Consider the following 15629-nt stretch of genomic DNA (forward strand, 5'->3'; position numbering starts at 1 on the left):
TGAAACTTGAGCAACTTTTTATTACCAAACTCTAAGCAGCTTTAACTTTGAGCCCAACTAACAGCATCTCTAACAGGACCTTGGCGGAGGCTCAGCCCTAATAAAGATGGTCTCTTAAACAAAGGAGTAAAAAAAATACAAAACATCCACATAGAAATCGAACTGTGACGTCCTGGTTCACAGGTCGACCCTTGACCCCTGAGCCACGTCGGCCGGGCACTTAAGTATTTTTTTAAAAGAGCGAAATTCTCCAGTGTTGCAGAAAATGGGATCCCAACGTGATTTCAGTCCAGAAAAAAACAGCATTTGGCACTATGCTGCCTTTTCTCCCAGTTCAAGATACACATGGGAGAAAACCATTTCCCTTCTTAAAAAAAACACCAAACCAAACCAAACCCCTTTCTCCTTCCTGTTCAACTTCCACTGCTTATTCCTAGAAACACCCAGAGAACAATATACACGAGGCCCGGCCCACTTCTCCTGGCCTCTGCCAGTCTGAAGGCTCACGGCAGGAATTGTTCCTTAGGAATTTTCTCCTCTGCTACCATCAGGAAACTGACCCCTAATTTCTGGGAACTGGCAAAAATAAAAAAATAAAAAAATAAAAACAAATCCCATTTCCTTCCAGGAGGGGCCTGAGGGCTCTGTAAAGGATCAAAGGGCAGTGGACCTGGCCCATGTGCGAAGGGGGCCTTTCTATGTAAAAACACCCGACACCTTATAACCTAACGTTTAGCCTACAGGTAAAAGCGAGCAGCAGCTAACTGAGATACTAAAAAGGTGCTTATCTCCCCATCTTCAACCATAAAGGAAACAGAGGGGAGGAGAGTCTGGAGAATTTGACCTCCTCTCCTTTCCCAAAACTTTGACGTGTCTTCTAAGGCAAAACCAAGTTCCTGAGACAGACCAGTGGTCACCGGGTACAGTCTCTGCTGGGTAACGCTGCCGCTCCTGGGCAGCCTGGCACACGGCCCCTTTACGGAAACGTTCTCCCTGGTGCGCCTCGTGCTTAAGGATCACTAGGGAAGTTATTTTCTCCATTCGGCTTCGTCACTGACAGATACTTCTCTAGAAACTGCCCGGAAGACCCCCTCCCTCATCCCCCCGTCCCCTCCCCCAGTTCAGGGTCACAGATCCTTCCAGTTGATGGGCTCCTTGCCAGACTTCTGCAGCAGCTCGTTGGTTTTGGAGAAATGTCTGCACCCAAAGAACCCTCTGTACACCGACAACGGGGAGGGGTGGGCGGTCTGCAGCACGTGGTGGCGCTTCTGAAAAAGAGAAAATGACCAAAAGTTGGCACGGCTGGGCCTTTATGGCTGTTGCACTTGAAGACGGTGTGCCCTCCCCTGTGCGCTCTCTCTAAATCCTCCCACTTTGCTGAGTGTATTTATTTGCCTTCAGCGTTCATATTAGGACATCGATGCATTCGTTCATTTGTGGAGCAACTACCTTTGCTAGGCTCTGAGGCTGTGAGGATCAGTCTGTGAATTGGGAATATCAACAGTGTCTAGCTTCTAGTTACTGCAAAAGAATGAATGATCATGTGCAGAGAATATTACGAGAAGTAATTGAGGTCAAGTGCTTCTTAGCACCCTGTCTGGCACCTAGAAATGTGAGCTGTGCTGAGCTTTGAAGGATGACTTAGCCTCTGGGGAAGAGACCTCTCCACTCAGGACAAAGGATGCGGGGCGTTCAAAGGCAGGCGGGGAAGTGGGGCACAGGGAGCAAACCTGAGAGGTGCCTCCAAGCAGCCTGGAGAGTGAAGAAAGCTGTGGCTGAGACCAGGGCCACGGCCAAGGCCCCAGCTTATCAGCCTAAGTCAAGGCCTTCAGGGAGAAGGCATCTGAATGCTCCAGGCAAGACCAGAGGGGCCTAAACCAAGGCAAAGGTATTTAGGGGGGGGAGGACGATAAATAAGAGAGAACCTAGGCTATGAATGACAGACTGGTTAGGGGGTTGGGGGAGGGAGAGGAAGAGAGGTAAGGAGGTGTTATGAATGATATCTGATTTGATTTCTGGCTGGACAACTGGGTAGATCAGCAATTTTCAACCTTTCTCATCTAAGGGCAAACATTAAGTACCAAAATTCTGTGGCACACCAAAAAAATATATTTTCTGATCTGACAAAAAAAAAAAAAAAAAAAAAAAAGGTATAATTTTGATTCATTCATACCAGACGGCTATTTTTGTATTGGCTGTTGTCATTTTTTTACTTGACAATCTAAGAGAAAAAAGGTCAATGCCCCCTGACTAAATAGTCAGGCATTGCCATGTCTTAAAAATGCTTGTGACACACGGGTTGAAAATTGCTGACTTATTGTATTATTTGTTAAATAAATGGTAGCTGGGGACCTGTATATGGCAGGTTTATGCCCGTGTTAGTAACTATTGAATCATAGGTTGGCCAGTCACTTTCCTCCTACATCACTGATCATTACTGTAATTTGTCTAAATTTTGTCCAATTTTCAACCCTAATTGCTAGTCTTCAGGGAAAATAAGCTTCATTATATGGCGTGGATTTTCCAGGACTACACTGCGAGGATTTCTCGAGTCTCGCTGGTTTAAACTGCTAAACACCACATACCCTATCGATGGCACTGCCCTTCTTCTGAGCGTAAGAGCCCCAGAGCAAGAAGACGAGGCCACTCGAGTTCTGGTTTAGCCAGGACACAACCGCATCGGTGAATTGCTCCCAACCTCTCTCCTTATGAGAATTGGCCTGATGCGCCCGGACCGTGAGGACAGCGTTGAGGAGGAGAACACCTACGAACATACACCAGAGAAAGAGGTGAAAGGCAGGCTGCAACGGGTCACCCAAGGTCAGGGCTAACTCACTGCGTGAGGAAAGCGTTCTCAGGATGGGATCCAGAGCGGACAGCTGAAATTCGGTCATAGAGAAAGCATTTCAACAGACTGCTGGGCACTCCTTAGTGCTACCAGAGGGCATTGAACTTTCACCTCTGCGCTTTCAACACCTTTCCAAGTTTGCAACAGTAATATGCACATATAAAGGGTGTCCCAAAATTCACGCAAGATTTGAATTTTGCATGAGCATTAACAACAACAAAAAAATAAAAGCCTAATTTTACTTGGTTTATTGAATCAGATTCTAATATCTGTTGCCCTTTGATTTCAATCCTTTCAATTTGATAAGCATTACCAAGTACCAACTATGGCCCAGGAGCAGGGACAATGAAGACCAATGAAGACCACGGCTTTGTGTATGTGCCAGCAAAGCTGTGGAGGCCATTTACCCAATGTGCTATTCCATACATAACCCTGTACTGTATACTTTATGAATCAATAAAAAATTTGCAATTTTTAATTATAAACCTGTGTTTTCTATCAAAATTACTTCTTGCGTGAATTTTGGGACACTCTATACCATCGGTCATCAGAAAGAACTGTTTTTAAACAATATCGTAAATGATATTAAATAACCCCAGAAAATAACAAAAGGAGGCCAAAGTGTTTTGCTGGGGGTGGGGGGTGGGGGGTGGGAATCTATGGCAAGAAACCAAAGTGAAAATACTTTTTCCTTATCCTGGTTATAATTTATTTGTTAAAAAAAGAAAGAAAAGCCCTGGTTGGTGTGGCTCAGTTGGTTGGGCATCGTCCTGTGCACTGAAAGATTGCCAGTTCGGACCTATGCCTAGGTTGCAGGCTTGATCCACGGTAGGGGGCATGCAGGAGGCAGCTGACTGTTGCTGCACTCTTACATCAATGTTTCTCTCTCCCTCTCCCTTCCTCTCTCTCAAAATCAATAAAAAATCTGAGAAAAGGAAAAATTTAGTTAAAAAATAAATAAAAACCCATAGGTATTAAATACATACAACACCGCCTATGTTGAAATGACAAAAGAGAGGACAAAATAATAATAAAGGGGAACACAGTTTTAAAATTATGATTAAAACATGAAAGAAGAAAAAAAAAAAAACAGGAAAGAAAACATTGGCTGCAGGGTAAAACGGAGATTCATTTTCTGACGTATAGAAGTTTAGTCATTTTAGCCATGCGCATCAACAGTTGGTTTACCTTGCTTGGCCCACCCAGATAAATCTCCATGGCCAGGATGAACAAAACCATCTATGTCTGTAGACAGCTCTTTATAAATGTTTTCCAAACTGGAAGCAAGCCGGAAGAAAAAAGACAATCTTAAGTACAATTCAGAAAGTTCAGCAACCTCCAACAGACGTGTCAATTACAGCGTGTAAAGCCAGCCATTCCTGCTGACAGGTAAATATTTTTGGTCTGTGTTTGGATTTAAGGAACAGCACTTCAGAAGACCCAAGTACATTAGCCCAGGAGTTACAACCTCCCTCCCAATTGATGCCTAGTTACAGTTTTATATCTCTACGTATTTACTTATAAAAACCCTCTAGCCCGGCGGGCGTGGCTCTGTAGTTGAGCGTCGACCTATGAACCAGGAGGTCACGGTTCGATTCCCAGTCAGTGCACATGCCCCGGTTGTGGGCATAATCCCCAGTGGGGGGTGTGCAGGAGGCAGCCGATCAATGATTCTCTTTCATCATTGGTATTTCTATCTCTCCCTTCCTCTCTGAAATCAATAAAAATATATTTTTTTAAAAAATCCTCTAAAGTAGTAGTTCTTAACCAGGGATGATTTCTGTCCCACAAGGGACATGTGGCAATGTGTAAAGACATTTTTCATTGCCATTTTGTTAGAACTCTCTAGTTCTATGGGGCAGTGCTCCTGGCACCTGGTGGGTAGAGGCCACGGGTGCTGCTAAACATCTTCAGTGCCCTGGACCAACCCTCTCCCCCACAAAGCCCCAGCCCCCAAACATCACCAGTGCCGACACTGAGAAATCCTGCTCCGAAGGCTAGCGAAAGTCCCCCAAATAGGTGTACCGATCATTTGAAATAGCGGTCGCCAACCGGGTGGTCTGTGAGGTCCAAACGGTTGGCGACCGCTGACTTAAAAAGTGCACATCTGACAGTAATTGCAATGGGACCTGAGCCATCTATGAAGCAATCGTACCTGGGCGGAGGCGGGACAGGTCTTTGCACACTAAAGCAGAGCCCATGAGCTTGATTGGGTCCATGATATGGATCCTGTCCCAGGATGACAACCTTCACCTGTGAATGCCAGGTGGCAGATTAAACAATACTCTAGTGTAGGCAGTGTAAAGGGACCCTGGGCTGACCGCTGACCTATACAAAGGGACAGATAAGGAGAAGGGCAACCCCCCTGCCCCACCCATGACCCAACTAGAACCCCCAGAAGAAAGCAGATGGCCTGGTATATCTTACTTATTTTCCATTACCAATTTCTCCTTCACTCAGCCACCCTACCACACCGCCCCCTCCCTTCGGACACAGGTATGGGAAACAAGTTAGGGTCAACTTTGCTTTCGTCCCTCTCATTTGTCAAATGACAAAAGTAAATACACCTTGAAAAAGTACAACCATCCAGAAAGATTCAAAGTGGTTAGTCACCTCCCAGTTGTCCTATCTCATCCTGATTTTTAAAAAATTACCTACAGAATTGAGGTTATCGTACTCATTGCCCTATATTTGGTGCTCCTCACATCACACATTTTAGCCTTCAAATACGTACAGCCCAGTCACTGATGGGCAGTCGGCTTGTTTTCCATTACAAAAAGTCACGCAGTAAGCACCCTGGTATGTATGTTTCCCCACTGTTGCTTTTATTCCTGTAGAATACTTATAATAGTGGAGTTGCGGGTCAAATAGTAAGTGTATTTCAAATTTTCATTTCCAACGAGTTGAAGCAATTCGAATTCCCCACCGGCAGCATACGAAGGGGCCTGTGCCCCTAGACCTTCTAAGGAAGGAAACCAGAAGGTAACGAGGTCAGGTCAAGAGCCATGGGAGTAGGCGGCAAGATGCAGTGGAAAGTAATTAGGTCACTGTCGCAGGCCATGTTAAGACACCGCCAGTCCTTTTGATCAGGAGGGCGCCCACCTCTTCTTCATTCTCGTGCTTCTGCTCAAGGTGCACCTTCTTAGAATCTTCTTCCATAGCTGACATATACCTTATCCTTCAAAATCCAGCTCAGACAGTCCCCTCTTCAGGAAGTTTTTGTGGGCCGCTCCCTTCCTGCTGCTGGTGCTCACACTGTCCCAAGCATGGAAGCTGGATAAGGGACAGCCTCAGAGGAGCCAGGTAAACTCCCAGACCCTCCACATGCTCATTTGCAAAGCCACTCTGGGCCATCTGATCCCCAGTTGCAGGCTCTTTTCTTATTCTTCCCTACTTATATCGATCGCTGGTATTCAAACAGGACATCTATTCAACCAAGGGGCAAAATAGCACTGAATTGAAAATAACTTAGCTTTTGTTTTTTTCTAACTTCAGAAACAAGGAGCTACATCCAAAGTCCTTACTCTACACTGAAAATTGTGATGTTTGCTAAGTATTAGGCGTAGGAGCCTTATCAAGGTGGCTTATTCACCCATTTCACTTCTACTTGACAGATATTGACTAAGTCACGGGATTCCTGCTCTCAGCTTACAAATGGGGAGGGAAAAGGGTAAGAACGAAGTGTAAAAAACCTCCCATGTAAGCAGACACTAAGCATATTTGGGGGGGTTTCGAGGAAAACCAGATCACAGGAGTGGTGGAAAACGGGATTCAGTGAGGTACCACAGATCTATAGTTGGTTTTAAGAGATGGAAGTGAGGCCGAAGCCGGTTTGGCTCAGTGGATAGAGGGTCGGCCTGCGGACTGAAAGGTCCCAGGTTCGATTCCGGTCAAGGGCATGTACCTGGGTTGCGGGCACATCCCCAGTGGGAGATGTGCAGGAGGCGGCTGATCAATGTTTCTCTCTCATCGATGTTTCTAACTCTCTATCCCTCTCCCTTCCTCTCTGTAAAAAATCAATAAAATATATTTTAAAAAAAAGAGAGATGGAAGTGAGGAGAGGCCTGCCACAACATTCAATTCTGATGTAGAAGAATGGGAGGTAAAGGTAAGGCTGGTTAAGTAGGCCATGGCCATATTCATGCAGCCTCCATCGTTCAGGCAGTGGGAAGCCAGACAAGCTTCTGAACAGGAGGCTGACATGACCAGAGCCCCCAGGCAGCAGCCGGCTGTACAACCAACCAAAGCAAAGGGCTTTGGTAACACGGTAGCAGACCTGTTTGGGCCAGAAGTTAAGAGACTAAAGGATAGTGTGGTCAGACAGTAAGAATACTGAGCTTCTAGACAAGGTGGGGTTGATTATAACCAGGTGAAAAAGAGTAACTCCTTCATGCCTCAGCTTCCTCATCACCACCACACTGGTCGGGGATTGGTTTCAGGATTAAATAAAACACAAGAAAGGAGAGCAGATAGCCTGACAAATCTCACAATTTTAGTATTTTATTTCGTTACCGAATTATGGACAGTGTTTTAACCTCAGTCTCCCTAATTAAGAAATACTCTTTGATTCCCACTCTTCTTTTGCAAGAATTCACCCACAACCTGTACTTACGTCTCTTATGTTGCACATTTGGGTCCATGTGAAGACTTGGTGTGGGGGTGGGTAAACAGTGTAACGTCTTCTTTCTTCTGCAACAAATCCCATTAGCTGATTGGAAAAAAATACACAAAAAAACAACTAGATTTAAAATGAGATTCTCACTGAAAAGCATATGAATTCAATAAGAAAGTTAACTGAAGCATTATCTAACGCTTTGCTATGTTTTCTGTCCCAATTCTTTTCTGCCCTGGCCTAGCAGCTCAGTTGGTTAGAGCAATACACCACGGTTGCAGGTTCTCTCTCAAGTAAAGCCCTAACCGGTTTGGCTCAGTGGATAGAGCGTCGGCCTGCGGACTGAAGGGTCCCGGGTTCGATTCCGGTCAAGGGCATGTACCTTGGTTGCGGGCACACCCCCAGTAGTGGATGTGCAGGAAGCAGCTGATTGATTTTTCTCTCTCATCGATGTTTCTAACTCTCTATCCCTCTCCCTCCCTGTAAAAAAAAATCAATACAATATATGAAATAAAATAAAATCAGTAAGTAAAAAAAAAAAAAAAATTTTTTCCTAAATCATTTTAAAGAAAAACCCAGCAAATAAAAACAGTACCTGCTCCCTCCCCACCCTTGCTTTGGGCTGTGTCTAAGTTGATTGGCTTAAATGCCTTCATTTCCTGTTCATGCCAACCCCTCCCCCCTTTTAAAGGCGGAGCCAGATTCCAAGCCGTCTGGTGTGCGGGTTTTTACTTTGCCCCTCTTTCCTGGATAGCAGATGAACTAGATGGATTAAAAGAAGCCACGATATCATCTTAAGTCTTAAATTTAGAAACGAATATAAATGTGCAGGTTCAAAACACCATGGTTAACGTGAAAAGGACACTGAAGGAGGGAAAACAGGAGACGACGAAAGCCATAGCCTATAAACGTGGCCTGGGCCTGCGATGGCCTCCTCGCTGACCTTAATAAAATACGGTTTCCCGAACTCTCCGCTCAGGTGCTTCTTCCAGCTCTCCCCGAAGCCCACCGGCACGTTGCGAGCCGCGAGTCTCAGCAGGGCCGCGGCCTTGTTCTTCTGGATGCGGACCAACTGCTCGGGGCTCAGCGGCGAAGAGGGCGGCGTGCCGGGCTCCTCCTGCTCCGCCCGGGCCTTCTTGGCGGGGCTGACCTGCAAGCGGTCCCCGCAGAGGCGGGTCAAGATGCACAGCGGGCCTCTCCCGGGCACCAGCAGGTTCCGCCCCGCACCCCAAGCCCCATAGCAGAGGACGCCCATCCGTGGGTTCCGGCCCCGCCCGGAAGGTCAGTGCAAAACCGGACTCTGGGAACCCAGGCCTTAGGCCAGACCCGCACTTAGCAGACCGATGCCCCAAGTTTCGTGTTTGGTATTAATGCGGGGCGGGGCGGAGTGGAGCGGCACGCTGAAGGGGAAGCCCCGCAACCAGGCGCCCCGCCCCGCCGGACCCGCCGCTACGCGTCCCCACGTGGTCTTTTCGCGGCAAAAACTCTCCCCGAGGTCCCGCCCCTTCCTTCTTCCGATTGGACGCGGCCGAGAAGGGCGGCCCCCTCGCCTCTGATTGGCGCCGTGGGCTCCGAAGTTCGTCCCTATTGGCTGGCCCCTCAGCATGGCCGCCAGTGGAGGACCGCGGCGGCTGTTTTGAGTATGTGGAGGCGGCTTTAGACACGAGACCCCAGGTTACCGAGTCAGGGGCGCGTCTCTGCAGCTCTTCAGTCGCGCGGCCCCCGCCGCCTTCCTCCCTCTCCCTTCCCCCGCCCCCGGCCCCACGAGCGGTCCCCGCCGCGCCTCACCGCTGCATCCCCGCTCTCCTCAGCTGCGGCCGCCACGCCGGTCCCCGGGTTGGCCGGCTCGGGGCTGCGGGCACGTCGCTTCCCGACGGGGCTCGGGGAGAAGAAGGAGTAGAGCGTCTTCTGGCCGATCATCCCGAAGCCGCCCGGGGACCCGCGAGGCTGGGGGAAGCGGAGGCGCGCCGCCCGGGGTCCCGCGAGGTTGGCGGTGGCGGTCCGCAATTGGCGCCAAGCCGCGCGCGCATGCTCCCGCCGAGGGGGTGGGCTGGGCTGGGCCGGGGGCGGCGGAGGGCCCAATACGCATGTGCGGGAGGGGCGGCTGGGGGCAGGATTTCCTGAGGTCGTCCGTTCATTCGTTTACTCTTCATTCACTCATCACTCCTCTGCCTTGGGGCAAGTGCCCGCATTCTCCTCGCTATGGAGGGGGAGGAGGGCGGAGAAGAAAAGATAAAAGTACCGGCCAGGTCACGTAGGAGTGGGAGTGAAATTAGCATTTAAATAGCGTTCCTTGAGCTCTTAGATCTACTGCATTATCTCATCCAATTTTCACAACCCATTTTACTGACCACTAGCTAAGGCTAAGAACAGCCCAACTTACTGTGCCTTACCTGTAAGTTTTGGGGAGACTTTGAGGACGTGAAGGTTGACCTTCAAAATAGTCATCCTCTGTAAGGAACCCCCGCCCCCCAATCCACCTGCCTGTCCTTCCCTCCCCATAGCCAAACCATCAACAGGTCCAATTGGTTGTCTCCAAACTAAAGCCTGAATTCAGCTGCTGCTCTCTCCATCTCCTGGCTAAAATCCCAGCTGGTCACATCTTTCCTACCAAGTGATCTGTTGGAAATGTAAAATTACTCATAACTTTACATTACAAACAGTTTCCAAATATGCTTAGCCTAGAATGCCAGCTCGTCCCTTCACACTCTCGCACGCAGCATTCCCTACCTGGAAGCTTCGGGTCCCCGCCCGGGACCCTTTCTCTGAAAGGCCTTCCCCTGCCGGTCACTCTATTTGTAGCTTCTGTATTACCGAACATTATCCTCTGTATTCTTTCCTTGTTTATTTCTGTCTGCATCTCCAAAATGTAACCTGAGTGAGGGCAGGGACTGTATTCTTGTTAACAGATGAGTTCCAGCGCTTAGAACAGGGAGCTTGCTGGGTAAGAAAGAGAGAAGCTCGTAATTTTAAATCATTTACCCACACAGCAACTCCCTGTGGGGATCCCAAATGAATCCCCAGGGAGAGGTGCACCGGGTAACAGCTCCCAAACCACAGGGTGATCCTCAAAGGTTACAGAGCAAATTCTAAACTCAAAACACGGTGGGACAGTACTTGCAACTCGCCCCGAGGCCAGCAGGTGGCGCGCGGAGGCCGCCCACCGCCTTGCTCTGCAGCGCTGCCTGCACTTCCCAGCTCGCCGGGTCGAAATCCACCCGGAAGTACTGCTGCGGTCCCGGTGAGTGTTTTCTCCTTCCCGCCCTCCTATCCACCGTGTTTGCGGGGTTCGAAAGCTGCGCAGATACTGAGATTTTAAAGAGAACCCTGGGCACCCCCGCCCCACGCAGGTGTTGGAGTTATTTTCTTATCAGAATTCCGGTACTTGCCTATGGGTCACGTTGAACTGTTTACAGTTAGATTAAGAATCACATCCAGCTCTAGCCGGTGTGGCTCAGTGGATAGAGCGTGGCCCTACTGGACTGAAGGGTCCCGGGTTCGGGTCAAGAGGACATGCCCGGGTGGGCGGCTGGATCCCCAGTGGGGGGCGTGCAGGAGGCAGCCAATCAATGATTCTCTCTTTATCTCCCTCTCCCTTCCTCTCTGAAATCAATAAAAGGGGAAAAAAGAATCATATCCACTTGAGGGTCACTATACTGCTTCCCTATTTTATTTTAATATGCTGTGGGCAGGGCAGGCGGCTAGGGTGAAAGGGAGATAGACACACTGCTTTTCTGATGACTTTACGGTAGGCAAGCCCCTTACTTTCTCCTAGTGTTAGTTTCCCCATCTGTAAATTTGCCTGTACAGTGTGAATTGGGGGCGGGGGGGGGGGGTAGAGGGGGGCTGTGTCTATAAAAATACAAGTGCTTGCCCAGACGACCTGGCTCAGTGGTTGAGCATCAACCTGTGAACCAGGAGGTCATGGTTCCATTCCAGGTCAGGGCACATGTAGGGGTTCCAGGATTGATCCTCAGTGGGAGGTGTGCAGGAGGCATCCGATCAATGATTCTCTCATCATTGATGTTTCTATCGCTCTCTCCCTCTCCCTTCCTCTCTGAAATCAATAAAAGTATATTTTAAAAATCCTTCAGGTGCTTGCAGGAGGAGTGCAGGCATTTGGGTCTTTGCAAGCCAGCCAGCTGATTCCAGCATAGCCAGGTGCGGGAGGCTCTGGGCTGGACCAGATCATCCCAAGGGACCAACCATCCCAGCTGTAACCCTCTACTTCCTTCCTAGCACGTGGTGTTAAACTTTAAAATGGAAACTTGAAAACAGCGAGGAGGAGTGCTGCTGTGGATCACTCAGCCATAGAGCACATTTTTGCATCCGGGACAGAGCCTGGGCCGTGTCTCTCTCTCTGCCCCACCACTGACTCCCAGGTCTTTGCTCTGTGGACACAGGATGGACAGATTCCTGGTGAAGAGGGCTCTAGGGGGCCTTGTGGGAAAGAGGGAGCAGGAGCAGACAGGAGCCGGCCCAGCTGAGTTGGGAGAAGATGAGGAAAGCACCAGGAAGAGGCCCAGGAGAGAAACGCCGGGGAATGGTGCTGACGTGGCCGGCCTCAGCTGGCGACGCATTCGATCCGAGGGCCTGGACTGCGATTACACAGTCCTGTTTGGCAAAGCCGAAGCGGACGAGATTTTCCGAGAGTTGGAGCAAGAAGTAGAATATTTTACAGGTAAGCAGAGGACTGCAGGGTGTGTGCTGAAGGCTTGCTGGATAAAACTAGTCTATGTTTAGAGAAATCGGAACTCAGGAGCCATTAATTACCGATGAGTTTGTTAATTGATTCAACACATATTCTCCGGGCCCCTGTGGGCCAAGATCCTTGCTAGGCGCTTGGGATAAAAACTTAAAACAAAAAAACCCAGGATTGCCTGCCCACCGGGGGCTGACAGACAACTAGAATGAATCTCCATTGGGAGACTCATCTGGGAAAGTTGAAAAAAGAAAAAGATCCCGATTTCTGACCGAGATCAGTTGAATCAGAGTAGCTGGGGGCGCATCTTGAGCATCAGTGTTTTCAGAAAGCTGCCAGGTGAATCCAACGTGCAGCCAGGGCTGAATATCACTGCCCCAGGAGAGACAGCAAATGGCCTGGTAATTCTGCAGTGCTCTCAGCACCACCAGAGGACTCTGTGGCTTTTAACTCTGGTGGCTGGGCCCCACCCCACAGTCCAGTGTCTGAATTCTCAGGTCATGTAGAGGCTGCTGGGGTACCACGCAGAGAACCACCAAGGTGGCAGAGCACTGGGAAGCTTAGGAAAGCCCATAGGGGAACCCAGCCTACCGACTAAGCTGTATTGGCCCCACCTTTCAGGGGGTCCTATACCCTTGGTCTCCACAGTGGGCAAAATCACCCCAGTGTGTATCACCCCTAACTTTATCTCGCTCACATCTCAGCCTCTTTGTTCTGTTCCTACTGTAGTTAAGGTGATTAAGTTATGGTGTTTTTAAAGTAATTGGAGCAGGACCATGTTTCTCTAAGTGTAGGACAAGAATCACTGTTTTTTAAAAAATATTTTTTTATTTAGAGAGGAAGGGAGAGAGATTAGAAACATCAATGACGAGAGGGAATCATTGATCGGCTGCCTCCTGCACGCCCCCTAGTGGGGATCGGGCCCACAATCTGGGCATGTGCCACAATGACTTTTGAGGAGGGGTCCTTGGTCAGGTTACTAAGTTATTCCTGCCCTGGCTGGGTAGCGGAGTAGTTAGAGCATTGTCCTGATGTGTCAAGGTTTCAGGTTCGACCCCAGGTCAGGCCATATACAAGAATCAGCCAATGAATCCATAAATAAGTGGAACAACAAATCCATGTTTCTCTCTCTCCCTTCCTCTCTCTAAAATCAATCAGTCAATAATTTTTTTAAAGTTACCCTGCATACTCAGGTAGTGAGTGTGTAGGCACCCACCTGCCCAGGTTTCTGAGCTGCCATGCTTCATCTGCAGGTGCGCTGGCCAAGGTGCAGGTGTTTGGGAAGTGGCACAATGTGCCAAGGAAGCAGGCGACGTACGGCGACGCTGGGCTGACCTACACGTTTTCAGGCCTCACTCTGTCTCCAAAACCCTGGATCCCCGTTCTAGAGCGAGTCCGGGATCGTGTTTCTTTGGTGACTGGGCAGACCTTCAACTTTGTGCTCGTTAACAGGTGACACCCTACTTGTCTTTTACTTTTGCTTTAGGCCACTGCACTGAATTTTATCCATCTCCGCCTCTTCAAAAGGGAGAGTTTAGGATTCCTCCATATTTGATTCCTTTGCACAACGGGTAACTCCTTCCTGCACAGGGCTGTGGTTGGTGGTGGAGTGGCATGAACAGTCGGTCTTCCTGGAGCTCATGCCGCAGGGGAAGGGAGAGGTGATTCACTGATGAACAGTTGAACGAGATAATTTCAGACGCTGATAAGTGTCTTGCTGATATGACCAAGAATGGCCGGCAGGAAGGGGTCTGGGATCAGGGCAGGGTTTCTCAACAGGATGTTTTGGGCCAGATAATTCTGTGGTGCGGACTGTCCTGTATATTGTAGGAAGGTGAGAGCAGCATCCCCGGCCTCCACTCACTAGATGCCAGTAGCAACCCTCCCGTCATTGCAACCAAAATGTCCCCAGGCATTGCCTGCCCAGGGTGGGGCAGAATCCTCCAGGTTGAGAGCTCTGGGTTTAGGGGATGGCGGTGAGAGGAGGGCTCACAGAGGCGCTGACTTTTGAACTGAGAACTAAATGGAGAGCAGGAGCCACACAGCCACTGGGGGGAAGGGCAGAGGTATCTTGGTGTCAATGGAGTGAAAAATCCCATTGATATTTCCAGAAAGCAGTGAATGAGGGAGAGGTCTGGGGTGAGCTCAGAGGTGGGCAAGGGCCAGACTGTGAAAGGAATAAGGATTTTATCTAGGTGTAGGGAGAGACTTTGTTATTAATCCTCACCTGAGGATATTTTTTTCTATAGATTTTTAGTGAGGAATGGAGGGAGGGGGAAAGAAGAGAGGGAGAAACATTGATGTGAGAGAGACACTTCAATTGGTTGCCTCCTGCACATGCCTGACCGGACTGGGGAATTGAACCTGTATCCCAGGTATGTGCCCTTGACCGGGAATCGAACCCGCTACCCTTCCGTGCGAGGGCTGACACTCTAAACACTGGCCGGGGCAGGGAGAGACCTTTTCATGAGAAAGGTTTACATATGTGAACGGGGAGAACTAGAAAACATGTTTTGGCTTCTATTGGTTGTTGACTTTTAAAGCATGTGACCAACGAGGACTGGGTAACACAGTGGAAAGGCTCTAGGCGTGGCTCACCTGCAGGACCAGGTAAGGCCTCACAGAAACTGGCATGCTGGGAGCGGCTTTTCACGGGGAGAACGTGAGGATGCTCCGTGTTGGCGCGTTTCAGGAGCGAGCTGTGCTGTGAGCTGTGCCTGCTTCCTCACTGCAGGTATAAAGACGGCTGCGACCACATTGGGGAACACCGAGATGACGAAAGAGAACTGGCTCCTGGGAGTCCCATCGCCTCCGTCTCCTTTGGGTCCTGCAGAGACTTCTTCTTCCGGCACAGAGATGCTCGAGGGAGGAGCCCCTCCCGGAGGCTGGAGGTGGTCAGGCTGCCGCTGGCCCACGGGAGTTTACTGATGATGAACCACCCGACCAACTCTCACTGGTATCACAGTCTCCCCGTCCGCAAGAAGATTCTGGCTCCGCGCGTCAATCTGACCTTTCGTAGAATTCTGCCTACTAGAAAGTAAAAATATTTTCCAGTTAGTACCTCTGTTTTCTATTTCCTCTCTACTTGAGGATGGAGCTGACATTGCCTTTACCAACAGGGAAAGAAAAGCCTTAATATTACATAACAATTCAGAAGAGGCTGTTTATATCACATCAGTACATGATGAAATAGCCCTGGCTCAGTCGGTAGGAGCGTAGTTCCGTACACTGAAAGGTCCCAGGTTCGATTCCTGGCCAGAGCACATGCCTAGATTGCAGTTTCGATCTCTGGCTCCAGCTGGGTGCATGGTCAGGGCAAGTGTAGAAGGCAACCGATCAATGTTTCTCTCTCACATCGATGTTGCTCTCATTCTCCTTTCCCCTCTCTCTAAAAACCAATGAAAATGTCCTCGGGTGAGGATTTAAAAAAATAAAATATGAAAGAATACCAGTTGGTTTTTTCCTGA

At 49.2% G+C, this 15629-nt stretch overlaps 2 protein-coding genes across 7 annotated transcripts; one reads left to right on the forward strand and one right to left on the reverse strand.

The window, feature by feature from the left end:
• Window positions 1–9418, reverse strand: UNG (uracil DNA glycosylase). The gene is made up of 7 exons (XM_070399717.1): window positions 9249–9418; window positions 8404–8610; window positions 7461–7556; window positions 5004–5101; window positions 4037–4125; window positions 2586–2764; window positions 1–1268 (listed from the first exon to the last, which is right to left on the reverse strand). The coding sequence occupies exons 1-7, from the start codon at window positions 9378–9380 to the stop codon at window positions 1128–1130; spliced, it is 942 nt and encodes a 313-aa protein (XP_070255818.1). The 5' UTR covers window positions 9381–9418; the 3' UTR covers window positions 1–1127.
• Window positions 9419–10525: 1107 nt separating this feature from the next.
• ALKBH2 (alkB homolog 2, alpha-ketoglutarate dependent dioxygenase) lies at window positions 10526–15628 on the forward strand. Of its 6 annotated transcripts, none has more exons than XM_070400240.1 (4): window positions 10526–10701; window positions 11700–12141; window positions 13416–13614; window positions 14897–15628. In XM_070400240.1, the coding sequence occupies exons 2-4, from the start codon at window positions 11865–11867 to the stop codon at window positions 15201–15203; spliced, it is 783 nt and encodes a 260-aa protein (XP_070256341.1). In that variant the 5' UTR covers window positions 10526–10701; window positions 11700–11864; the 3' UTR covers window positions 15204–15628. The 6 variants fall into 6 exon arrangements, with proteins under 6 accessions (XP_070256341.1, XP_070256344.1, XP_070256339.1 ...); XM_070400243.1 differs by having other exon boundaries at window positions 11864–12141; XM_070400238.1 differs by lacking the exon at window positions 10526–10701 and adding an exon at window positions 10715–10841.
• The last annotated feature ends 1 nt before the right edge of the window (window position 15629 follows it).

This window comes from Myotis yumanensis, unplaced genomic scaffold (assembly GCF_028538775.1).
Source record: "Myotis yumanensis isolate MYYU_CA2020_CCGP unplaced genomic scaffold, mMyoYum1.0.hap1 SCAF_19, whole genome shotgun sequence".
NCBI classification, from domain to species: Eukaryota; Metazoa; Chordata; class Mammalia; order Chiroptera; family Vespertilionidae; genus Myotis; species Myotis yumanensis.